Here is a 25,212-nt window from a genome sequence, read left to right as displayed (position 1 = left end):
ATGCCATAGTTTTTATATTATGATATGGTTTAGGCGGTTACGGCAGAATGTTTTGTCACTAGTAAAACGAACTACAAGTTTCGATTACAAATCTCAAGAATAAAAACAAATTAAAGAGAAATATCAAACTACACAATGATACCTTTCATTGTTACAAAGGCACAATCACTCCCACGTGACGTTCACTGGCTCGTTTAGTGAAATAAAGTTTGAGACCTTTCCAGCTAGAAATGGTCTTCTTCACACACTATAGGTGATTTTGCCCCTAATGCCCATGCTTATCCTTTCTAAATGAATGAAAATCGAATCCACCAATACACAAAATGTAATAAAATAGTGAGTTTTAATCATTTAATTTAATATTGTTTTTGTTAAGTTTTTGTGTCACTATTTTTAGTAATTTTATCACCATTTCTCTAGGGATATCCCAAATCTAAATTATCTACAATCATCTAAAACTTCCAGATTTGTACATGGCCCTACTTATCTGATGCGATGAATTTAGACTAAGTACAAAACAGGTTGCTTCTTCTTTTGTTTGGTTATAAATATCCCTTCCTCTTCTACCCTCACCTTTACTCTGTTTCTCTACCACTCCAAAGTAGAAGAAGATGATGATGATGAACGGAGAAGCTACAGAAGCTGAGCTTTTCCTCAACTGTGCCGACATGTCTGTCTTAGAGCGCCAAAGGGCTCAACTAAACTACCACCACCTTCCCGGCTTCTTCTCCAATTCTTCCACGATCAACGGCGGCGAGATTGACGACGGCTTTCTAGCGTCGGCCGGTTTGGATCTTCCGGAGATTTACGGGGAGGTGCACGGTGATGCGAGAATCTCAGTTTCTCCAGGAAATATTACAAACGAGTCTGGAAATTCCAAGAAAAGGAAGTTTGGTTGTGTCGATACAGAGACTAAGGTTCGCATGTTGCTTAAAGAAACTAAAACTCTGAATAAAAAAAACAGATCTTACTTTGAGATTCACTTTGTCTGTTAATGGTTTTTTAGGTTTTTAATGAGAAGAAGAAGATGATGATGATGGACAGAGAAGTAGAAGTTGAAGAAGAAGAAGAGAAGTCAAAAATAACGGAGCAGAGCACTAAAAGCATCATGAAGATGAAGAACAAAGCCAAGAAAGAACAGAACAGTTGTTCTAACGACTCGTCAAAAGTGACGAAAGACTCGCAGAGGACGGATTATATTCACGTTCGTGCACGGAGAGGCCAAGCCACTGATAGCCACAGCATTGCTGAACGAGTGAGAGAGAGAGACTTTATTAATTAGTTTCATTTAGTAGCTTAATATTCTGAAAATATTTAAAGACTAATTTTATTGTTAAATCTGTGAAGGCTAGAAGAGAAAAGATCAGTGAGAGAATGAAGTTTCTACAAGATTTGGTTCCTGGATGCGAAAAGATTACAGGCAAAGCAGGGATGCTTGATGAGATCATTAACTATGTTCAGTCTCTCCAGCGACAAGTCGAGGTTCGCAATTCATTTCCTATGTATCTTGTACGACTAGAAATATTATTTGATAATTTGTAACCTAATATATGGTTCATGTTTGGATCAGTTCTTATCAATGAAGCTAGCAACTGTTAGTCCAAGGCTGGATTTCAACATCGATGACATTTTTGCCAAAGAGGTTAGTCTTTTTTTTTTTTAATTTGTTTGTATGTAAAAGCTTTAATTTATAGAATTATTAGATGGGCTAATATAAATTGAATCCAGGTTGTCTCAGCTCCAATGATGAACTTACCAAACACTGTGATGCCACCTCATATGATGGTGAATTCCGGTTATCCTCATGATATGGTTAATTCCGGTTATGTTCATTTCAATCCAATGCAGCAAGTGGTTACCAGTTCTGATCCACTTGCATGTTTCAACGTAGGTTATGTTTTCATTTCTCTTCCATTATGAAGCTTATCCTATAACTTTTGGTTTACTAATAATCTATGTGTGTTTGGTTGTTACAGAATGGTCAATCTGCTACTATGTGGGACTCTGATGTGCAGAATCTTTATAGCAGTCTAGGAGTTTGACTAAGAACGATCCGCAAATTTAAATGCGTTCCTTAGTTCTAGACCATTGTCAGGTATAATATTTACTAGCAATGATTATATGGCATAATTTTTTGGCTTTATGGTTTAGGACAAGTTCAAATATCACACTTCATTCAAAATTTACATATATGCAGGTTCTCTGGATACAGGCAGCTTTTTTTTTTTCAAGTGGGAAGATCAAACTCATATTATTTTCATCAGAAGAGAGAGAAAGTTAGCAGTTATTTACTAATTTCAGTAAATTAACTTAAGATTCTCAGCCCAGCATTGTAGTATCAGAGACAGATTATACTGTATTGTGTGTATAGATGCCAAACAATAATATATATATTTCTTATCATAATCTTCCAATGTGTGTTTCTCGTCTTCGAAGAGCATCATGAGTGGGTCTCACTAATCATGCTCTAGTGGGGTTTATACATAGGAATTTTCTCTCTTTCACAATGTCACAAGTCCATGACCACTCAACAAAAAAAGAAAAGAAAATGTAAAAATTAAATAACAAAGTAAATGAAAGAGCGGCATAGGTTGAATCTTTCTCCAAAGTTCTTTGATAATTAATTTATCAACAATTCTTCCAAAACCTTTATGAAGGTGTTCAGACAATTAGAGTTGCATGATAATGTTTAGCACAAAAAAAAAGAGAGTTGCATGATGCATGGTAAATGGTAATCATAATGTTACTGACTACAACTATCCAAACCATTGTAGTATCAGAGACAAGAGTACATACAATTATATCGTGTGTGTATAGATGCAAAACAGTAAGAGATATTTTATTATCAGTCTTTCAATGTGTGTTCTCCTCTTCTTATTAGAGTTATGAATGGGTCTCACTAATCCCTATGCTCTAATGGAGTTCATACATAGGAGTATAGGACCTTTCATGATACATTGTCACAAGTCCACTCTACCACTCAACAGAAGAAAGAAAAAAAAAGTAATAAGTAACAAAGTAAAAGAAGAAAGAGTGGCCTATGTTTTAAATCTTTCTCCAAAGTTGTTTGATAAAATAATTTCTAAACAAATCCACCAAAAGCTTGATGAAGGTGTTCATTAAAGCAATCAGCAGAATGCATAATGATAATCAATTACAGGCTACAAACTATCCATAACATATAAATATTGTAATGCTAGGATGAAAAAATTATTTGTTGGAAAAATATGTTGTTAAGATGATTTATATGTTTAATTTTGATGTTAAAAATAAATAAAAATTGTTCTGTATGTACAATTTAGACATGTGGACTTTATTGAGTTAATAGAGTTTTGGGTACTACAAAGAAAGTCAACGTCTTTGAGTTCAAGTACTGCTTCTAAGTGTAAGAGAACTGAGTTAGAGAAAATGGAGAAGACAAAGGAGAAGAGCAGAGTTTTGGTCATCGGAGCAACGGGAAGATTAGGTCACTACTTGACCCGTTTCAGCATCCAATCGGGTCACCCGACATTCGCCCTCATCAGAAACTCTACATTCTCCGATCCTTCCAAGTCCGTTACCCTTGAATCTCTCTCCTCCTCCGGCGTCACTCTCCTCAAAGTCTCTTCCTTTCTCCAATAACTTCTCTCATTAAATCTCAAAGTTTGCTTTTTTATTCTTCGTTTGATTTGGGTTTTTGTATTATGGATTCAGGGTTCATTGGATGATGAAGCAAGCTTAGAAGAAGCAGTGAGTAAAGTAGATGTCGTGATCTCTGCGATCCCATCAAAACACGTTCTTGATCAGAAACTCCTCATCAATGTCATCAAACGAACTCCCTCCATCACGGTCTCTCTCTCACTCATTCACATTTTAGTATTTGGACATTGAACATGAGACATTGTTTGTTCGCAGAGGTTTATACCTGCTGAATACGGAGCAGATCCGGACAAGACACAAGTCTCTGATCTCGATCACGGCTTCTACTCAAAGAAGTCCGAGATAAGACGTCTTATAGAATCATCAAACATTCCTTACACGTACATTTGCTGCGGACTGTTCATGAGGATTCTACTTCCATCTCTAGTCCAACCGGGTCTTCAATCTCCTCCGGTGGATAAAGTCACAGTCTTTGGAGATGGGAACGTTAAAGGTCTCTCCTTTTTTTACTTTAACTACCTTAATACACAGTGTCTTATGAGTCTGTGTGTGTGTGTGTTGTGTAGCTGTTTTTGTGAGTGAGGTTGATGCGGCAGCGTTTACTATCAAAACGATTGATGATCCTAGAACACTGAACAAGACGTTGTACCTTAGGCCGTGTGGGAACGTGTGTTCTATGAATGATCTTGTTGAGATGTGGGAAGGGAAGATTGAGAAGAGGCTTGTGAAGACTTTTGTTACTGAAAGTCAACTTCTTGAGAAGATCAAAGGTATGTTAACTTGTTAAGACATCTACATTTAAATTTTCTTTTTAACTCTCGGATCTTTCTGTTTATGTGATGCAGAGACTCCATACCCGGATGACATGGAGATGGTTTTCATATACTCTTTTTTTATTAAAGGACATCACACGTACTTTGAGATTGATGAGTCTTGTGGTGGAGTGAATGGTACTGAGCTTTACCCTGATGTCAAGTACATGACCGTGAGCGAGTTTCTTGATACCCTTCTCTAGGATTGTAACCAAATAGGGAAGGGATCACATGTTGTCTCCTTTTTTTTTGAGAGAGAGCGATCTCTACATTTCTAAAGCATCTAAGTTTTTTGAGGAACCTATCTATCCCATGTAACACTATTTATCTTTGTCCCAACGGATCTGAGTTAAGCGTTTAAGACAATTGCTTCTGAAGTTCTGATGATGATTGAATAAAACGAATCCATCGAACTAAAAATTTGTGGAAACATTTTTGGGATTGTTGCTGGTCAGCAATAAGTATTTATACACTAGTCCAATAGATATCCAAAAATTTCGTCACGTTACACTACACTGGTTGGATTAAGTTAAACAAATGGATTAGGCCAGGAATATACAGATAATGTGTCTCATTTATTAGAATCAGATACAGAATACTGTAGAATCAGATAAAAGTTATTTAGCAAGAACCAATATACGTATACAACTTGTTTTCCTTTAGAGGGACCATGCTTAATGAGACTTCCAACCTTCTCATTTTTAAAAATTTCTGTTAAAAAAGTTTCATAAACGCCTAAAATCTCAAAAAGGGAGAGAACATTTTGGATGATACAACGTCTACAAAACAAATGGACAATCTAAAGAAATTGGAGAGTTTCATCTACTTAGCTAACCACCATATGATTTTAGAACTTCTTTTATATCCACATGTCCATAACGGAAAGTTTAATTAGTCGAGTCAAGAACTCTAACAAAGAGAAATGGATGATAATGGTTTCACAAGGTGTGGGTCTTTCATGTCAAAGAAAAGCAAAGTTAAAAGTTCATAAATTATTAAAAAGAGACGAAAAGGGTATAATGATGTTGAGCATGTCTTAGTGAAGAAGGAAATCACTCTTATTACGTGCTCCATATTGCCAAATGGATTTTTCTGCTAGAAGATAATCTATAGAACTATTGGCATAAAATCTGCATAATTTGTGGAATGTATATTCCAATGCTTTCTTATATTTTTCTGGGATATTTAAATAGTTTTTTGTTTGTCAGTGAATAAGTTGTGATGTATATTTAATATAACTTTAATGAAGGCTCTTCTCTTTTATATTTAGTATGATTTTGTTTGTTGCTATTTTGTAAACCTTGTCTATAAGCATGAAAGATCTACATTTAAAACATAACATTTTTCTTCATTTTGGTGAAAGTGCTAATTACTGGAATTAATATTTCTTAAGAGTTTTCAAACAAGTACAAGATGAATGCTTTAAATAGATTATAGGTAGGATATCTATTTTATTTATTTTTAAAATAAGAGTTAAAATCATTAGACCAGCAATTCAAGTTGTATACTTTTATTGTCAATTTAGACTAAATATTAAAATTTTGACAAATTTTTTTTGAAAAGAGCTATAATCTGAAAGGCCATTAAAACATTCAAACCATAATGGCCTTTCAGCTTCTTTATTTCTGTGGCCTTTCAACCTGAATTCTCTTTTTTTTCTCCAAAGAATATCAAAATGAATAAACAAAAGGTTATCACTACAGTGTTAAGTTACTTTTCTTGTCGAACCAAACGTTTCTTTCGACAACTCCTATTCATATTCAAGAAAAGCAAAGTTTCTCAATTTGGAGAATTAACCGAAATAACCTCCTTAACTACGTAAGTTCTTGTTGGGTTGGAAGTTTTTCCTTTTTTTTTTTGTGTGAGAATTCTGGAAGTTAAATAGAACCGACGACTCATAGAAGACAGACTCTTGGTTTCTTTAACTTCCCTCACATTGTTTGTGTTTTATGTTTTGTCGAGTAAGTCTTATATCAGCAAATATATTGATTATTTTGCAAAGCTTAGAATATAACTTGTCTTCATAACTAACTAAATGCATTTATATATAGTTTACACTTGCATGTGTACGAGAGTTGGACATGGAGATATTGAGTCTACAGTCTCGCGTGTACGTAATGTAACATACGATGATTTTCCATATTATCTGTAGACATGTGGATTTGTATGTTATGAAAAAAAAAACTTATTTTAGTCTTGGTGTTCGTTTCAACAAAACATCTTTTTGGATTTTCGAAATATCATATAGGATACGCACCTCCAACTATTGTCATTGACAAATAAAGATAGAAGAGGTTGGTTTTTTTTTTTTTGAACAAAAAGGTTGGTTTTTTTTTTTCTTTTTTGAAACACAAACAAAAAGGTTGGTTACTTAAAGGTATTATTATCTTAGAGTTTGAAGCTTAATTCCATTCTTTAAAGAAAACAAATCGACCAGCCCTATTTAACATCACAATTTGTATGACATTTTGTAACACCAATATTCTAAATATATGTAAGGAAACATATCATAATTATTTGTCTACATATTCATTTAAGTGCTTAAAACCTTTAAAAACAAAACAGAAAAAATCTTCACATCCCATCTAAACCTTTGTAACCAAAATTAACTTAGAACCTCACATTAAATGTTTGAAGAAAATGGAATAAATGATGAAAACAAAGAAGGGAATATGAAGAAGATGTGATCGGTCTGGCCTCATGGGCGATGAACAATGGCAAGGACAGCTTTTGGGAGCACTGAGAATAATGTTTTGAGGATAAAGTAAAAAAAAAAACAAAAGAAAAACTACTATGCTGTTCACAATTGAAGCTATAAAAATAAAACTAGTCCAATTTATTTCCATTTTTCAAAAATAAAATAAACTATTGCAGTACTAGCATTTTCTGAATAGTCTATAAATAAGGAATGAAACCAACTCAACACCAACAAGATATAACAAACACCAAGAGGAAACAAAACATATAGAAAAAAAAAAAGAGATCTTCACACAAAGTTTCCTCTGTTTTTTTATGAAACATAACATCAAGAACTGGTCTTCGTTAACCATGACTATTGTTCTTCTTCCTCTGTTTCTTCTCTTGTTGGCAAAACTCTCTGCTTCTAACTTCTTTGGAGTGATCTAAGTCCCATAGTTTTTTGTCTTGTTTTGTCCTCTAATCAAGAAAATCATCTGAATGGATTCAATTCAGTTTCAACACTTTAAGATGGAGAAACCTAGAGGAATCTTTAACTTACCAGCTTTCACCAACTTATTCAGACTGATCGAACTGATTCTTCTTACAATCTTGATCTCCAAACTCTCTTTCCCTTCAGTGAAACTCTCCGGTGACATTTTCAGGGAAGCAGCAGTGTTTCTCGTTAGCCCGGGATTCGTTTTCTTCGTCGGAAACGCTATTGTAATTACTCTTTTTGCGAAGTCCAGACGACACAGCTCCGCTCACGAGACAACAGAAGCGGAGAGCAACGATCTTTACCTAGAACTTCTTTACAAGAATGAGAAGAAGACATCTGAAGTTCATGAGACCAAAACAGAACAGTCTAAGAAGCTGAGTGGAGTGAAAAGGGTTAGTTTCGAGAGAAGCCAATCGCAGAAAGCGCTTGAGGCGGTTCACCCGCATGTTGGGAACATCATGAAGAGGTATGACTCGGAGAAGCATTTGAAGGTTTGTGACTCGGACAAGAAGGTAGTGGTGAGAGCTAAGAAATCAGAAGATGCAATGAGCAATGAACAGTTTAGGACAAAGATTGAAGCGTTCATCGCGAGACAGAAGAGGATTCAAAAGGATGAACAACACTTGACATTCTAGATTCTCTTTGTTATTGAAAGTGTGTTTGTGTTTTTTTATCAATGTATATAACTCGTGTAAGCCTTAAGGTTGCTTAACTATACATTAAAGAATGGTATTGGATGTTAAATTTGATTTCTAATCGTAATTTAAATACGTGATGTCCTACTTGTTGTGAGTTGAACTGATACATATACACTGTGATCAGTGCAATTGTAGTATAGTTTGCACAAAACTCGTTACGTGGTTGCTTTATGACGCTTATAAATCTTTAAGCAAATGCTTTTTGTCTAAATCTTTGCGGTAAATATTGTGTGAGATTAAAAAAAATAAAAAAAAAATATTTAGAGTTGCAGCGGCTAAGCAATTTAGGGTTTAATCGGTAACCATTTAATTTTTACTGAAGATAACAAAATTGTAAAAAGAAGAATATATGTTATTTACTGTTCTTTCACAAATTTAATAATAAGAATAATAAAAATGACAAAAAATATAGAAAAATATTTCTTATAAATAGTATAAATTAAAAAGGATATAAAAATGCACTATTTTCATTTATTTTTTTTTCACCATTTATAAATTTACTTCTAATTTAAAAGGGATTAGGGGTAATTAATTTTTTCATTTTCGAAACTCCCCTCTTATAATTTATTTATTTATCCTACTATATAAAAGAAGCTAAATCCTAGCTTCCTAAGCCCTGCCACATGGGCAAAATAATCAGAACCAACCATTATGCCATGTCATTCTGGACTGGGCTTTAAAAAAAAAAACAATCATTAAAATGTGTGAAAAGTTACGGTTTAACCAAGTTCAACTCCAGTTACATCATAATAAAACAATGCATGCATTGATTGTTGATTATTAGGCTTCTAGCTACCACATCTTTGCCATCCTAAATCAAAATCGATTTCTACAACTTTAACTTGCCTCATACTTAATATTCTTATAGCTGGTGAATAATTTAATTTAGAAAATCGTTATATTTCATGCCAAAATGCCTACTGTATTCATTGAAAATTAAATAACATATATTCTACCATTAGGATCAAGAACTCTAATCTGAAGACCATATATTCATTCCCTCTCACTCTGAAAAAACCACCACCGCCAACCGTTCAAGATTTTGTGTAAGTCAATATTTGAAAGTCACAATTTTGTCAATTTCTTGGCGTAAGTGATATGTTTAAGAGTTGGATAGTTAAGTCCGTATGCGGTTGGGGACGTGAGGTTTGGTTCACTTTTCACTGTTTATTTTCAATTGTTTTAATAATAGATTCATATTGATAATCTGTGCGAACAAACGTATAAGATTTTAGTTGGTTAAGATTAAACATAGACCGACAATCTTCCGTCTTTAGCTATTGGTCTCCGCCAAAAAAAAATTGATTTAATAATATAATAGTTCCTGCCTGCTAAGCTACTACAATTGTAGTTCACATCTATCGGTCATATAAAATATTTAGTTTTTTTTTGGCTTTATAAGATTTTAGTTTGTAATTAATCTTATGGTTCGATTTTATCCATTGGGACCTTTTTCACTATGTTTTATTATCAAACCATTTCACTTTGCCTAACATTTAAATATTCTTTCCTTTGTTTAAGGATCGATTGTTCCTCAATACCATGGTCAAACCAACCGCCAAAGATCCTCCGCTAATGGGAGGTATTTTGAATTTACAAGTACATTTTTGAATCAAAAACTTTATTAGTATTGATATATTAATTTAATACTTTAATCCAAAACTCTAATAAAACAAATATAAAATACAAATTATGTTTTATATATATTTAATTTTTTTATATTTTTGACTATTTACATCTTATTAAATTTGAAGCGCACAAAAAAAAGAAAAGTTACATCTTATTTGATAAGATTCCAAATATGTAAATGAAATGCTACGTTTTGATTTTTGTTTATTGCTACGAAACGTTTTAAAAACTTGGGAAAAGGTAAAAATACAGACGACATGACCGGCCACTCCTTTTCCTCCGGGTTGCAAGAATCTAATTGAGTTGCTTAATATTTGTTCCAAATTAATATATACTCTCATCATAATCATAAATTAATAATCTATCTCTATATAATTTTATATAAGTACTAAATAAAGATGTTAGTATTCATTTTATAGTTACAAAACTCTAATAAAACAAATATAAACATTATTAGTAAAATATGTTTTTTATTTAAAAATACAAATTATGAAAAAAACCACAATTAGTTCTTAATAAAAAAATCTGCTCCCAACTGTATCAACAGATTCGTCATTCACCCCTAGAAGACATATATAAGAATAATTAAATACTTTGGCAAAAAAAAAAACATTTTTGTGATGAAGATTCTTAGATGATGATTGTTTTCTATACAAACATGTGGCACCTCTTTACCATTGTTTTAATCTCAGGAAAACGTGTAGAAATTTATTAACACAAATATTAACATACTTTAATTAAATATGTAATCCGCGCGGAGCGCGGACACCGGCTCTAGTTATATATAAAGGGGGTAGTTAATTGAGTTAGATTGGTTGATGTAATACTCCAATTTGTTATAAATATGGTGGATTGCATGCACATTTATTTTGTAGTACTAATGAATTAAACCCTTAAATATATGGTGAATTCAGAATTAAGTTTGCTTGATGTAGAGCTACTGAATGGAATAAATATCTCGTGGTGATTTTATATAGACAATTGTTTTTGAATTTTACGGCTCGATTGTCTCACGAGCGTGGACCCACATGCCAAGGACCGACGTGGGGTATACTCAAAATTGACTGTCGAACTTTACAATCGCAAGAGCTGAATTTTGATCACAAGCTAAGATCCCTCAAGTTTAGGGCTTGATGTGATATAGCGAACGTGGTTAGTTACACTAGCAGAGTATCGAATATTCGATGTATTGGTTGGTTCCTATTCTAGAGAGCACATATATAAAGTAAATTAGAAAAGCATATAAAATGTGTTTCCAAATGCTGGATAGCATTCTAAAGGGTTGTGGATAAAAAATGAATAAAATACATTATAGAGGAAGGAATTGTTGGTACTGTTATATATTCCTCACATCATCGGTCTTGGTCTCATGTTTTGTTTGGAATATTTAGAGTTTCATCTTATATATTTCTCCATGCAAAATTGATAAACCAGCAACACATACAAGAGTTTCGATTCTTTGAACCAACTAAACATTAGGTTACCGGACATGCTTGAAATTTATGCTATGATATGAATTACGTCGTAACACTAAAAATTGAAGCATCGACAAGAATATTGGCTAACTTGCATTAACCTTTATGGCTTTATCTATATACTGAATGAAAAAGAGAGGTATCTCCCTATTAGCTAAGAAATCACACTTTTCTTCACGAATATTTTGTTGTTATTTTAAATGAATTTTTACTAATTTGTTTTATGTTATTTCAGCATTAACTTTTAGATTCGAAAACATTATACGATACTATAATATTCTACCTAGCTAATGCACTCACGCATAAACGCACGTCCATAATCCATAGGCATACATATATATTCCCTAGTCCATGCGATAGTGTTTTGACAACAATAATCAATAAGTCACTAACACTTTTTTTTCTCTCATTGGTGTAACACGGTATTTACTCTGCTAGTAATATAAACAAATACTAAGTAATAAGCAATATTTTATCTTGAATCGTTTTAGTTAGAGTGAAGGATTAATAGTAGAATTATCTTGAATCGTTTTAATTACCAAAAAAAATTAGTAGAATTATAAAATATGATTGCTTTTGAATAACTACGTAGGAAAGTATTTGACGTGGAGGAACCAATATCTGGAAAGGTGAAAAGAGACAATATATACTTCGATCGGATGGGAAAAAAGGTTGATGCAAATCTATAGAATCTAATACGAATGACGAATACACGTGAGATCGACAGGAACCCGTAACGAACAAATCATATAATATAGTTGTTTACTAATTTTTATACGTATTACTAACATGTGATTAGTTGTTACTGGAAAAATTAGTTACGAATACTCTTAAATCTTATATTAGAAAGAAAAGCAGACCATAAAGTTTGAGTCACCATCTTTATTTGTCTTTTTATTCTATACAAATGTCCCGAGTATAACACTATTGGACTTAGTCTCTTAGAGTATGTAGTTAACTTGAATTTGTAGTCACCATATAAAACTTCTAATGACAGAAAAGTATCCAACAAAACCAAGAGATATAATGCATAGATCATACAGGACATGACAAAATTGAGGAAGCAGAGTTTGTGCTATACAACGTATTGTCTATTTAGAATCTGTCCTTTAGCATAAGTCCTCTATTATCAACCGAATCAACTATAAGTTCCTCTCACTAGAATTTTCTAGATATTTTTTTGTAGAAGAAATAAAATACCTTTTGGATATTAGATAGTAGAATTATCTTAAAATAAATGAAAATATATATTAAAATCTCACACGTTTGAATCAAAGAAAGTCACACACAAACACAAAACTTTAAATTTTTGGTTAAATAACATTCTTGTGAGAGGCTAAACAGCCATTTTCATATCTATTTTCTTGTGAGGATCATAGCCAATGAGCTCAAAATCAGCAGCGACAAAAGAATCAATGTGTTTCTTCTCTGGATTGATCTTCATAACCTGTATAGATAGAGCCCAAACATTAAATAAACCTTATATAGGTTTCAACCAACTTAAGAATCAGAGGTCTCATATAATATACTCACAGGAAATGGTTTTGGTGGGTTCTCAAGTTGCTCTTGCAGAGGCCTAACATGGTTTTTGTAAACATGAGCATCACCAATAACATGGATGAAGTCACCAGGAACAAGATCTGCATAATATCAACTCAAATATCAATAGAAGAAGAAAAATAATCTCTCTTTATGTAGTGAAATTCTAACGTACCACAGACATGAGCGAGGATACATGTAAGAAGGGAGTATGAGGCAATGTTAAACGGTACACCAAGACCCATATCAGCTGAGCGCTGATACATTTGACATGAAAGCTCTCCATTGGCAACGTAAAACTGAGCAAACATGTGGCATGGAGGAAGTGCCATCAGCTTAAGGTCAGAAGGATTCCAAGCCGACATTATAATCCGTCGATCGTCAGGATTGTTCTTGATCTTGTTAATTACATCTAAGAGCTGATCAAATCCTTGGCCAATGTAATCAGCATGCATATCTGTGTACCTGTAGAAAGAGAGGTTAACGGCTTAAACAGAGAAACATGTTAATGAAATAATAGAGAGGCTACTGACTTAGCACCAAAGTGTCTCCATTGAAATCCATAAACGGGTCCAAGGTCACCTTCTTCTCTCTCAGTCAGTCCAATACTGAAATCAAATGCTTTAAAGTTTATCATTGTGGTGGCCATAAAGTTTCAATTTTTCTAAATAAAAGTATAGAGTAAAGTTTTACCCATCAAGATACTCTCTTGACGCATTCCCATCCCAGATATGGATACCCTTTTCTTGAAGTAGCTGCCACTTACACAAACTTTTAAGTGAAACAATATAGTTCATTTACTTAAGGCATGAATAATATGATTAAAAGATCTTTTTCTTACCTTTGCATTGGTTGAACCGCTTATGAACCATAGAAGTTCTTCAACAACACCTCTCCAGAAAACTCTCTGCAAATGAAATGCAAACAGCTCTTGTAAGCTTAAAGACGCAGGGAAGAGTTTAAACATGAAAAAGGCAATGTGCAGGTAAGCATACCTTCGTCGTCAGAAGTGGAAAGCTCCTACGCAGATTAAACGTCATCTGTGGATCAAAAAGATGAGTTCATTACTTAACCTTAACAAGCAAACCAGAACAAGACATTTAAGATACATATCAAGAGATGTTGTTACAGCACCTGGCAACCAAATTTAGACAAGGTACCAGTCCCTGTCCGATCATTCTTCACGTTTCCACTAGAGATAATCTCATTAACCATATTCAAGTAGAGAAACTCCTCATGCCGCTCAAAAACCTTTTTAGGAAGCAAAGAAGAAAACTTCCTCCAATCAACCTGAAGAGCCTCCTTAGACTCATCACTCTTCACACGAACATAAGTAGTGAACGAAAACCGAAGTCCATTCTCACATACTGGAAGAGAAGAACACCAAGGCTGATACGCAGAAGCGTCAATCTCCGGAACGAACGTATCACATTCAACACTCGTATCAATCTCAGTTAAGTGGATAGCTTCGCATCTCGCCCCGTTCAACGAGTCCCTCAAGACCTCACCACCTCCTATAACAAACACCTTCTCAATGGAGAGACGATACGGTGGTCCAGCTAATAAATCTAAAGCAGAATCTATACTTCTGCAAGTTACAACATTCTCTGCGTTGGCTATGTCGAAACCGCTCGAGCGAGTTAGGACAACGTTGAGACGACCAGAGAGTGGCTTATACTTGGTGGGAATAGACTCCCACGTCTTCCTACCCATTACAACAGCGTTCTTCTTGGAGGAATCAGAAGTGGTCAGTGTTAACTCCTTGAAGAACTTGAGATCGGTAGGTAAACTCCAGGGAAGTTTCCCGTCTTTGCCGATTCCCATTTGCTTTGTTGCAGCGACGACCACTTGGTAAGCTCTCTGAGGCTCTGAGGGCATGGTCACGTGTCCGTTGAGGTTGTTTGACATGGTTGAAAGCGAAACCTTGAAGATGCTTGGCAATGAGGAGGGCCACCTTTGAGATAACGGTAGCAAAGCCTGAGAATTGAACACAGATGGAAGTTGAGAAGATCAACAACACATAGCTTTCGATATCACGAGGTCACATTAAAGAAACAAACTACAACAACCACACAAGATCACATCTTTCAAGACAACTACTACTTCATTCTTAAAGGGGACCAATGTAAACTTTCACCTCTTAACAAAACGCGTGACAGGAGTAATTGTAAAACATGCGGAAATAACACAATCAGTTGAGATTGGTAACAGAGTTAAGTTCACTACTAACCGATTTAAACGCGAAAGGTAGAATCTTTATAGGACTGTGCAGACACCTATGACAGAGAAACCGAAAGTTACAAGCTTTCAAAGGCCAAATCAGTTACAAAGTGGGAAAGATTATTTCTTGCACCTGCTAAGAAATAAAAAAAGCCGAACCGCTCAGTACCAACAACTCATATAAAAGTGTCTGAAGACACATTCTATGTTCACCATAAAGTAAGCACCTTTGCATAGACTAACCTCATTGGAGTTCACCAGTTTCAAGCCGCATGCCTATTTGAATCTACACTACACATTCAATCAATTTTGCAAACAGACGCTAAATCGACACAACACGAAATGAATTTCACCCAAAAAAAATGAGATTCCTTAACCTTAAGAGTGGATAAAGCGCATGAAAGGTTCAGAGACGAGATTTGGAAATCATCTGAGATGGAGGCTGAGTTGATAGAGAGAGAGAGAGAGAGAGTGAAACGCCGCTGGGAGCTCTCGGAGAGGATACAAACGGCGGGAGGCGATGGCTAAGTCGCTAATTGGACTTTTTAACAAACTAATATATTGGGCCTAAAACGGGCTCGAGTTAGGCCCGTTAATAAACGAACATAAATTTTTTTTAATTTCAAACATAAAATATGATATCGATTTTTTTTATAGAAAAATATTGTTTAGATTGTTTGTCAGGTGTATCACTTATCATTAGATCGAAAGTTTGGCTTGTTGTACAATTTTATAGACCAGCTTTCTCCAAACTTATAATTGTTTGAATGATATATTTGAACAAACAAACAATTATGCATCTCAGCACCGTTTATGGAGAGGAATATATCCATGTGGCCATGGGCTTATTATATTATTTACAAATAGTTATTTGTATGCATATTTGCCATTATTTCTTTTAAATAATAAGATTCTTTGTTATTGTTAAATATTTTTGTTTTATAATTAAGAAAAAAAACAAACATTTTCTGTTTGATGTTTCTAGTGTTTCATGTAAACCAAACTCACTCTATGCATTTTGTTTGGTAGATAAAACTTACTAGTTACAATAGACCTCTACATTGGTTGAAGTCAAGATTTTATCATCCACAAAATGGTAAGTAGTGGGCTGCACTTCGCCTAATACAAAGACACGCTTTTCTCTTATCTTCATAATTAATTTATTTACTTATAGATGATGATTGGTTGCTCATTAATTTACAACTCTATTATTATTTATTTATTCTTTTGTAAATAGTTAGATTTTTTCTTTAAAAGTGTAGATATAATTCAAAATAGTCAAGGACCATGTCAATATATAAGTTGATAGAATCAGAAGCAAAAGAGTTGTCTACATGTTATGAAATAGTTTATCTTCAACCTCCCTTGCCTCTCCTCAAACACTCTTCTCCAACAAGGTAAAACAAAAACTCTCTCAATTCATCTTTCTCATTTTTATTGGATCCTAAAACACATTTTGGTTTATAACTCATCTTGATTTTTTAGATTCATCTCACATTTCTTATACAATTTGATCCAAACTTCTTTTTAAATGATCTTGACAATATTTCCTTGGCAGGTATACAATTGCCGTGTGAAGATAGTGCTTTAAAACTCATCTATCCATGGCTGAGACCAAACCTGGTTAGTCGTGATTTCATTTATTGCTTTAGTTCATGTTATTCTTTCTCAAGACTAAAGCAAACAGAACGTGTTTATATCAGAAATAGAGATGTCAGAGGAGGAGAGGAAGATAGCCAAGATGTCTTCGCTGAAGAAAAAAGCAATAAACGCATCGAACAGATTCAAGAACTCATTCTCAAAAAAAGGTCGAAAAAGCAGCAGCAAAGTCATGTGCGTAACCATTGAAGATGACATCGACGCAGAAGACCTTCAATCTCTTGATGCTTTTCGTCAAGCTCTTGTCCTCGACGAGCTCTTGCCCTCTAATCTCGATGATCTCCATATGATGCTTCGGTATGCACTTTTTTTTTTTTTTTCATTATCATTCAATCTCTCTTTATTTCTTACCATAATCATGACATTAATTGCGAAATAAATCATAATGAGATTCATTGCATTCTAGACCTGACTATTAGGTGATTAGGTTAGATATTTTAAACCTGATAAGCTTGGTTGGACTAGACTTACTGGGAAAAAATTAGGCCAAACTGGATATAACTATTAACCATATCTGGATCATTATACGAATATTAGATTCCCATACTTATTTTTGTAGGATAAAATTCATGCGTTAAAAATAGATACAGCTTGTAAACTCAAATTTTAATTTTCTTCTTAATCACTACACATGCAAAATCTTTCTTTATACGTAAAACCTTATTTAAGTTATTTAGAATAATCGGTTTATTACGGGGAAAAGACGTAAACGCCAACTAGAAATATAATATGGTAACAAATTTTGTTAGCATAGTTTTAACTTTCTAGGCGCTGTTAGTCAACTCCTCCGTTTGGTTAGTTTACGACTTTCAAAATTCATATTTTAATCAGTATAAAATAGTTAATACAGTACTACAACAAGTCTTGTAAGCAGCAGTTTATAAATTGAAAAACGAGTTCGTATAGTTGATACACTGTAATTCATGATCCATCTTATATGATATTGTTATCATAATCAGAAAAAATGAATCATCCAGAATATTTTATATTAATTTTTGAATGAATTTTTAAGAAAATTGAATTTTATATTGATAAAACAGATTCCTAAGGGCGAGAAAGTTTGACATTGAGAAAGCTAAGCAAATGTGGAGTGACATGATTCAATGGAGAAAAGATTTCGGCGCTGATAAAATCATCGAGGTGAATCTCTTTGCTAAAATATGAGCATTTAATTTGGACCCAACTCTCATCTAATGTTGGTGAATATTCTTTGACAAGTTCTATACTGTTTCTAACTATGATGAAGGAATTTGAGTTTGAAGAGATCGATGAAGTCATGAAGCATTACCCTCAAGGCTATCATGGAGTAGACAAGGAAGGCAGACCAGTGTACATTGAGAGATTAGGTCAAATCGATGCTAACAAGCTGCTTCAAGTGACAACAATGGACCGGTACGTGAAATATCATGTCAGAGAGTTCGAGAAGACTTTCAAGATCAAGTTCCCTGCTTGTTCTGTCGCTGCCAAAAAGCACATTGACCAGAGCACAACTATTCTTGACGTCCAAGGCGTGGTATACGATAAATCCATCCTACATGTCTCTGAATACAATATGTTTAAATTTTCAAATGTCTAAAACTATGTGTTTTATTCCGAGTGATCAATTAGGGACTTAAGAACTTCAGCAAATCTGCGAGAGAGCTTCTTCAAAGGCTTCTCAAGATTGACAATGATAATTATCCTGAGGTAAAGTTTCTATAAGTTTTAAAAAATTTACAAACTATATGTAAATGTAAATAAATCAAGGTCTTAAAGTTGTTGAGTTCGGGATTTTCTTGTAGACGTTGAACCGGATGTTCATCATCAATGCTGGTTCCGGGTTCCGGCTCTTGTGGAGCACAGTTAAGTCGTTTCTTGATCCCAAGACTACTGCAAAGATTCATGTTCTTGGTAACAAATATCATAGCAAATTGCTTGAAGTCATCGATGCTAGGTAAGAATCAATAAATATAAGTTCTGCTTAGCTATAGAAACTTGCATATGCATTATTATTTTTTGTGTAATAAACAGTGAGTTGCCAGAGTTCTTTGGAGGCGCTTGCACTTGTGAAGACAAAGGAGGTTGTATGCGCTCTGACAAAGGTCCATGGAATGATCCTGAGGTTCTCAAGGTAATTAACAATTTATATAGTCTTTAATTAGACACTGAAATTTAATTTAACTAATCCATTAATTTCTTGAAAATCTTATACATACAAAAACATATTTTAATTTGGAATCAGATGGCTATAAACCGTGAATCCAAGTGCTCGCCTATTTCAGAAGATGACCTCAAGCATGTTGACCAAGGACGATCAACTTCATTTCAAGAAGTAAGTTAAAGAACAATTAATACAATTTAAATCAGCTAATTAGTACTCTAGGCCTCTAGGGTAAGCTTATACTGAGATTATCCGTTAATGCTGCAGAGTCTTGACAGAAGCAGTAAGCAAATGGTTGAAGACAATGTGCATGAGAAGCAAGTTGCAACCATTGACAAGTCCATGATGGAGTGGCCTACAAAAACTCAGAAAATCGAAAATTTTCCTGTCTCTAAAGGTATATAATATATGCACGCACATTTTCAGCTCCATTTCATAAAAAGTATTTGGTCTTCTGCGCGTACTAAAGTTTCTCTAGGGTTGGAGTGCTACGTGAGGAAGGAGGCACCGAAGAAAGGGGATGGGTTACTTGTGGGAGGGGTCATGGCCTTTGTGATGGGAATTGTTGCAATGGTTAGGCTATCAAAAGACGTTCCACGTAAACTCACAGAGGCTGCTTTATATGGAAACTCAGTTTGTTATGACGAAGCTATGCCTAAGCAGAATCAAGCTCAATTTGCAGCTCCCGTCTCGAGCTCAGAGTACATGTTGATGGTGAAACGTATGGCTGAGCTGGAAGAGAAGTGCATGTTCCTTGACTTGAAACCGGCTAATGTTGACACTGAAACAGAGGAGAAACTTCAGGCGGCGCTTAACCGTGTTCAAGTACTTGAGCAAGAGTTGACTGAGACCAAGAAGGTAAAACAAACCTTAAACTACTAGAAACATTTGTAGCAAATAAAATAAAAACTACTAGAAACTTTCAGCAAAAAACAGTCTGATTCTTAACCTAAAAATAAAAATGCATATTATTTGTTTGGTTTAGGCTTTGGAAGAAACCCTTGTGGGCCAGAAGGAGATTTTAGCATACATTGAAAAGAAGAAGAAAAAGAAGAAGCTGGTAAGAACCAAACATCAATTACTATTTTAACTTCCCATATGATTGTGTGTGTTCTCTTCATAATATCAGTTTTGCATCTTTCCAGTTTTTCGGGTTCTGAAGTGGTGAAAGGAGACAGGATGAGATGATTAAAGCAAGGGGCTGAATCAAACGAAGAGAATTCGTTTGTGGTTTTGTATTTTTTATAAACGAGGAATAGATTGATCTTAAAAGCGACAGACTTGTACATTTATCCGAAGATAACCTATTTGGCTTTTATCTTGCATGTGACATTGAATGTGTGAGTGTTTTTCATTTTCTCTGTGACATTTCTCGTGATTTCACCCAAGTGATCAAAGGTTAACATACGTTTGATTGGATTTGTACCATATCAACTGTCTGTAACATGTTAGTCCCAGAAACTTATATATGTTGGTCGTGGATTGCGAAGATAGAATACAAATTTGATTTTTGTTTTCCTTTTATTGCCATCACCTTTATTACTTCCTTTGGTCCTCTCTCTTTCGTGGTCTTTGTTTTCGTTAGTCCCCACCAAAGATTATATGTACCTTCCATGATATTTACGGATCATATTTTTCTTGCAACAATTTACTTTTCCTTTTATTTTTACAGTCTTTATAACTATTTAAAAGGGAAAAGAAAACACCGTGTCAGTCGATATTCATATTTTTATATATTTTAAAAATTTGATATATCAAAAACTAATTGTGTTGCCAAACGAATTTGGTTTCTAGCAACAACATTAAAAGGAGATCAAAGGAAACACGTGTTGGCATATCAACCAAATCAATAGATGTTCTTCTATTTTGGGTCTCTCTACTAGCTCTATATGTGAATTATTAGAGATAACGAAATACGCAAAGAAGTTATGAAAAAACAGAGAGGATTATTATTATTACTAAAACATGAACGCTGCAACCATTTGTTTACTTCAAAGGCCAAACAATGCTTCTACTAAGGTGAGTAGCCACTGTGAAATTTAGTGGAAATAATAATTGTACTTAGGGGTTTTAAATATTCAATTTAAACTTAAATCAAAACTGTAATCAAGTGAACCGTGAACGTGCAGTAAATGGACACACATGTACTTCCTCAGATAATTTTTAGGATTTCGGAGAGCGTTTGTCAAGTCTGGAGAAACATCAATATCATCAATGATAATGCAAAGACTATTAACATCTTTTACTGTTTTGATTTATTAGTGCAGCAAGAGTTAATGTGTTTGTTGAAATTCATGCAACGTTTTGGAAAGTGAGCTGGTTCAGTGAATCCTTCGACGCTTTCCAAAAACATTAACTTTAAAAATAAATAAGGGTAATGATTTTGATCGTAAAGTGAGCTTTTTAGAGAGAAAATATCAATTGTGATTAGGAAATCGGAAATACATTAATTCGCATATACAGTAGTTTGCGAACCTGCCATCCTAGCATTTGAATAATTAATTAATACGTATACATTTTTGAAATATAATCTGAGAAGAATAAGAAAATAAAACAGCTGTGCTGAGTCTGGAGACTTCTCTTCCCGACCTCACATGTCACTCTCACCTTTTCTTCTGCTGCCTACTTACACATGTTGTACTCATATTTACTCTACGAACTGATTCCTTTGTGTTTGTAACCTCTAATTTCAGGCGTTTCATTTGTTTATTTTACATTTGTGCTATATTAATTGATGTTGTCTGTCTTTAACTTTTACTTATATGCGTTTCATAGATTTTTCAGACAGATTCTGGCGTCAATGGTATTTATTTGTTTATTTATAGATAGTACATTCTACGAATATTATTTCTTCTCCTTTCTGTCGTTACATGAATATGTGATTTACTTGAGAAAATTCAACAAATAACTAAACTGTAGTTTTCACCCTCAACTTACCTTTTACTTTTAGGGATATTAAAAAAAAAGCGAGAGAAAACAAATACTGTAAAAGTTTTCATCAGCATTCTTCTTTGTAAAAGAATATGTACTTTGTTTTTTTTTTCCTTTACACCTAAGAAAACACAGTTTACTAATAAAAACAAATAGGCAAGTTAAACGTTTTAGTTTTTTTTGTGAGCTTTTACCAGCCATCCTTATGTGTAAGAAAATAAAACATTTTAACATTTAATTACAAAAATTTCACGAGCAAATAAGAAAAGAAAATGCATTTTTTTGTCAACAAAGAAAATGCATTTAATTGAAAATATCACTGATGTACGCGGGTTTAAATGTACGGTAGTTGGCATTCGCATGGTAATTTTTGTCTTCCCTCAAGAGCGGGTATAATTAAACATTTACTAAATGGAAAATATTTAAATACAAAATTGATCAAAATATTTATGATTGATTAGTAAAAATGAAAAATGGAAAGCTTCATCGTTTTGGATTAACCAATAAATTCATGATTTAGAAAATCATCACAACTCATGATTTTTAGTCAAAAAAAAAACTCATGATTTGGTATAATTAAACTTGTTTGATCTCTACATAATAACAAAGTAATTAACTAGTTTATTTATAAGCACTTTGAGAAGAAATTTCGTTTGTTAATGATTTTCTTATATTTCTCTTCGACTTATACTGCAGGAGATTAAATTATAAAAAATTAACTGATAGATTTTTTGAAAATATTGTAGATTTATGTAGATAGTCCTTTATAAACCTTTTTAAAGAGTAAAGAAAAACTGTTTCCAAAAAGACGTAATGGGAAGAAAAAAAAGAATCTTCAACCAATGGAATCAAAACAAATGTATAGCTTCTTGTCAAGTTGCACAAACACTCAGACGCTTTTCTTGAAATTTTCTTTCTATAAATTCATTCTCATAAACCATTCACATTCCCCCTTCTCTCCTCTTCTCTCTTCGATAATTTCGCCTTTCTTCTTCTTCTTCTTCTATCTCATTGTTTCTTCCTCGATCAAGATTCATTTTCAAAGATCTCATATCTTGTGGGATTAATCAATAAAAATAGTTAGAAAAAAACATTGATGCTTAACCAGCAGTTCTTGGTCTTTGAGACACATGTCTCCAATTATACTCAGTGAGATCTTCCTCTCTGGGTTTATGCTAAACTCCACAGTCAGGCGCAGGACCCATCTCGTTCAATCTTTCTCTGTTGTCTTCCTTTACTGGCTTTACTACGTCTCATAGTTTCTGAAACTCTCCAAGCATAATTAATCTTTCATATATATTATATACTCTTATAACTATATCAAAACCCTAGCTAGTTATCTTTAAAATATATTTTCTTTTGTTTACATTTAGTTTTTTTTTGTCATCAATCTTGGTCCTGTCCTGTTTTAAATTGACCCTAAAAACCATTTAAAAAAAAATATTATATCTCTTCTCTTTGGAGGCTTGTTTGTTAGCTTACTGCATGGAATCGTCGTCGTCGGGAACAACTTCGTCGGCGATTCAAACGTCCTCCGGGTCAGAGGAGTATCTCATGGAGCAGAGGAAACGTAAGAGGATGCTCTCAAACCGTGAGTCAGCGAGGAGATCAAGGATGAAGAAACAGAAACTCCTCGACGATCTAACGGCTCAGGTTAACCAGCTCAAGAAAGAGAACAACGAGCTCGTGACAAGTGTCAGCATCACGACGCAGCACTACTTGACCGTGGAAGCAGAGAACTCTGTTCTTAGAGCTCAGGTCGATGAACTCAGCCACAGGCTCGAATCTCTCAACGACATCCTCGGGTTCTTAGAAAATACCAACGGGGTTTGTCCGAACCCTCTGACTGGTCCAGAGTCAGATGACTTCCTCGTGAATCAAATGAATATGAACATGTTTCATATGATGAACCAGCCTCTCATGGCATCTTCTGATGCTTTGCTGTATTAGAAATGTGGACCAAACAAAGAACCTCGAAATTACGTAATGGGACCGTTTCTTTGTCAGATTTTAAGATATGTCCAAAGAGAAAGAGAGAGATATGTATAAATGGGTATGTTGTTTGATTGTTCTAGTATTTCATTTTCTTGTTGTGCTTTGTTCCGTCTTTGGCGCTAGGTATTAAAAGCATCTTTATGAGTGTGTTTGTAATAAAGACTCTGTTGCCGCATGAGTACAAAGTGTTTTCTTAATACTATTGTAGTATACTTTTATTATCTTGATTAAGTACCTCTATTTTATACTAGTACATAGTTTCTTGAGTGTTATTAGTAAACGACTTCAAAGTTTAAACCGTCATCATTAAAGTGAATAAAGATTTTAGCGCGTATAGACCAAAGTATCACTTTGCACTATGTATAGTATTGTCTAATACATGTTTTTTTAGTTGTACGCTCCTGCCTTCTAGAACCCACCTACACAAACTATCACATTTGAAGCTGGATCTTGATTAATTAAGATGTTTTCTTTTTTCAGTCGGCTTATAGTCATTAAGGAAAGTTGCACGATCATTTATCTAACTAAATCTCATAACGAGTAATTTTGCAAAACATCCCTAGTTTCTTTCTTGTTTTGCTCATATAAATCATCAGCGCTCTTAAATAAATTATAGGAAAAATAATAATTATAGGGCCCTAAATTATACTACCAACGCAAAATTTAACAAAGTTATTTAATCTTCGAAAAGTGTGGATATCTCCATTATAAAAACGCCAAATTAAACATTTAGATATATTCATAAGAAGAGTTACAAAAGCTATAAATTTGACGAAGCTATAGCTAGATATTATGAGCGTTGTTAGGCTAATACTGAATGTTGGTTCTATATAATAATATTTTGGCGGTGTTGAATAGGTGAAATTGAAGAAATTTGTTTTTTTTTAATCATCGCAAAAATACAAAACACAGAATAATTGTAATATTGTATAAAAACTACTCAAATGTAAGGGTTGTCGCGTATATGGCGTATTCTTGTAAAGTATTTATTTTTAAACTTATCTCTAGTGAATTTGGGAGGTTTTGATGTGTACTAGACTTATAAGTGAAATCTTGGCCTTGTGTATTATTTGATTTTACACGTCTAATATTTTAATTAATTTTCTTATCTCGAGTTTCTTTGTTTTCTAATTTTTTTTAATTTCAAAGTTCGATATATCATCAATTGAGCCATACACCAGTACACTATAAAAAGAATGACTATATTACATCGTGACTGATAATGGAGAATCCTATTCTACTATTTCCTGGTAGTATTATACTTTAGATGCTGCGTAGTTTGTTTTGTATCCATTGATCA

General features: G+C 33.8%; 6 protein-coding genes across 15 annotated transcripts; 5 read left to right on the top strand and 1 right to left on the bottom strand.

Annotated features, from left to right (window-relative positions):
• Positions 1 to 522: 522 nt before the first annotated feature.
• LOC106354402 (transcription factor bHLH63) lies at positions 523 to 2,408 on the top strand. The gene is made up of 7 exons (XM_013794361.3): positions 523 to 917; positions 1,007 to 1,255; positions 1,348 to 1,482; positions 1,571 to 1,642; positions 1,729 to 1,887; positions 1,977 to 2,095; positions 2,198 to 2,408. Exons 1-6 carry the CDS (start codon positions 612 to 614, stop codon positions 2,040 to 2,042), a joined length of 987 nt encoding a protein of 328 aa, XP_013649815.2. The 5' UTR covers positions 523 to 611; the 3' UTR covers positions 2,043 to 2,095; positions 2,198 to 2,408.
• Positions 2,409 to 3,329: 921 nt separating this feature from the next.
• Positions 3,330 to 4,883, top strand: LOC106354307 (probable pinoresinol-lariciresinol reductase 3). Its single transcript, XM_013794252.3, has 5 exons — positions 3,330 to 3,600; positions 3,694 to 3,828; positions 3,895 to 4,132; positions 4,206 to 4,409; positions 4,485 to 4,883. The coding sequence occupies exons 1-5, from the start codon at positions 3,409 to 3,411 to the stop codon at positions 4,652 to 4,654; spliced, it is 939 nt and encodes a 312-aa protein (XP_013649706.2). The 5' UTR covers positions 3,330 to 3,408; the 3' UTR covers positions 4,655 to 4,883.
• A 2,487-nt stretch (positions 4,884 to 7,370) lies between these two features.
• On the top strand, positions 7,371 to 8,375 carry LOC106370562. The gene has a single exon (XM_013810569.3). The coding sequence runs from the start codon at positions 7,629 to 7,631 to the stop codon at positions 8,259 to 8,261; it is 633 nt and encodes a 210-aa protein (XP_013666023.1). The 5' UTR covers positions 7,371 to 7,628; the 3' UTR covers positions 8,262 to 8,375.
• Positions 8,376 to 12,643: 4,268 nt separating this feature from the next.
• Positions 12,644 to 15,716, bottom strand: LOC106354095 (bifunctional dihydrofolate reductase-thymidylate synthase 2). 10 transcript variants are annotated; one of them, XM_048779047.1, is made up of 12 exons: positions 15,565 to 15,714; positions 15,431 to 15,473; positions 15,321 to 15,323; positions 15,198 to 15,243; positions 14,102 to 14,944; positions 13,963 to 14,007; positions 13,809 to 13,874; positions 13,661 to 13,722; positions 13,501 to 13,575; positions 13,143 to 13,432; positions 12,962 to 13,068; positions 12,644 to 12,875 (listed from the first exon to the last, which is right to left on the bottom strand). In XM_048779047.1, the coding sequence occupies exons 2-12, from the start codon at positions 15,433 to 15,435 to the stop codon at positions 12,765 to 12,767; spliced, it is 1,653 nt and encodes a 550-aa protein (XP_048635004.1). In that variant the 5' UTR covers positions 15,436 to 15,473; positions 15,565 to 15,714; the 3' UTR covers positions 12,644 to 12,764. The 10 variants fall into 10 exon arrangements, with proteins under 10 accessions (XP_048635004.1, XP_048635011.1, XP_013649443.2 ...); XM_048779054.1 differs by having other exon boundaries at positions 15,431 to 15,463; positions 15,565 to 15,692; XM_013793989.3 differs by lacking the exon at positions 15,321 to 15,323 and having other exon boundaries at positions 15,565 to 15,716.
• Positions 15,717 to 16,163: 447 nt separating this feature from the next.
• Positions 16,164 to 20,405, top strand: LOC125608617 (phosphatidylinositol/phosphatidylcholine transfer protein SFH1-like). Its single transcript, XM_048779045.1, has 13 exons — positions 16,164 to 16,584; positions 16,746 to 16,810; positions 16,891 to 17,143; positions 17,887 to 17,986; positions 18,093 to 18,359; positions 18,455 to 18,532; positions 18,628 to 18,779; positions 18,857 to 18,956; positions 19,068 to 19,157; positions 19,254 to 19,383; positions 19,465 to 19,844; positions 19,972 to 20,046; positions 20,132 to 20,405. Exons 2-13 carry the CDS (start codon positions 16,792 to 16,794, stop codon positions 20,144 to 20,146), a joined length of 1,659 nt encoding a protein of 552 aa, XP_048635002.1. The 5' UTR covers positions 16,164 to 16,584; positions 16,746 to 16,791; the 3' UTR covers positions 20,147 to 20,405.
• Positions 20,406 to 22,857: 2,452 nt separating this feature from the next.
• LOC106353915 (bZIP transcription factor 11) lies at positions 22,858 to 24,130 on the top strand. The gene has a single exon (XM_013793778.3). It carries the CDS (start codon positions 23,403 to 23,405, stop codon positions 23,865 to 23,867), a length of 465 nt encoding a protein of 154 aa, XP_013649232.2. The 5' UTR covers positions 22,858 to 23,402; the 3' UTR covers positions 23,868 to 24,130.
• The last annotated feature ends 1,082 nt before the right edge of the window (positions 24,131 to 25,212 follow it).

This window comes from Brassica napus, chromosome A1, assembly GCF_020379485.1.
Source record: "Brassica napus cultivar Da-Ae chromosome A1, Da-Ae, whole genome shotgun sequence".
In the NCBI taxonomy this organism is placed as follows: domain Eukaryota; kingdom Viridiplantae; phylum Streptophyta; class Magnoliopsida; order Brassicales; family Brassicaceae; genus Brassica; species Brassica napus.
Note: the sequence above shows the minus strand (reverse complement) of the source record. Positions and strands in the feature narration are given on the sequence as shown.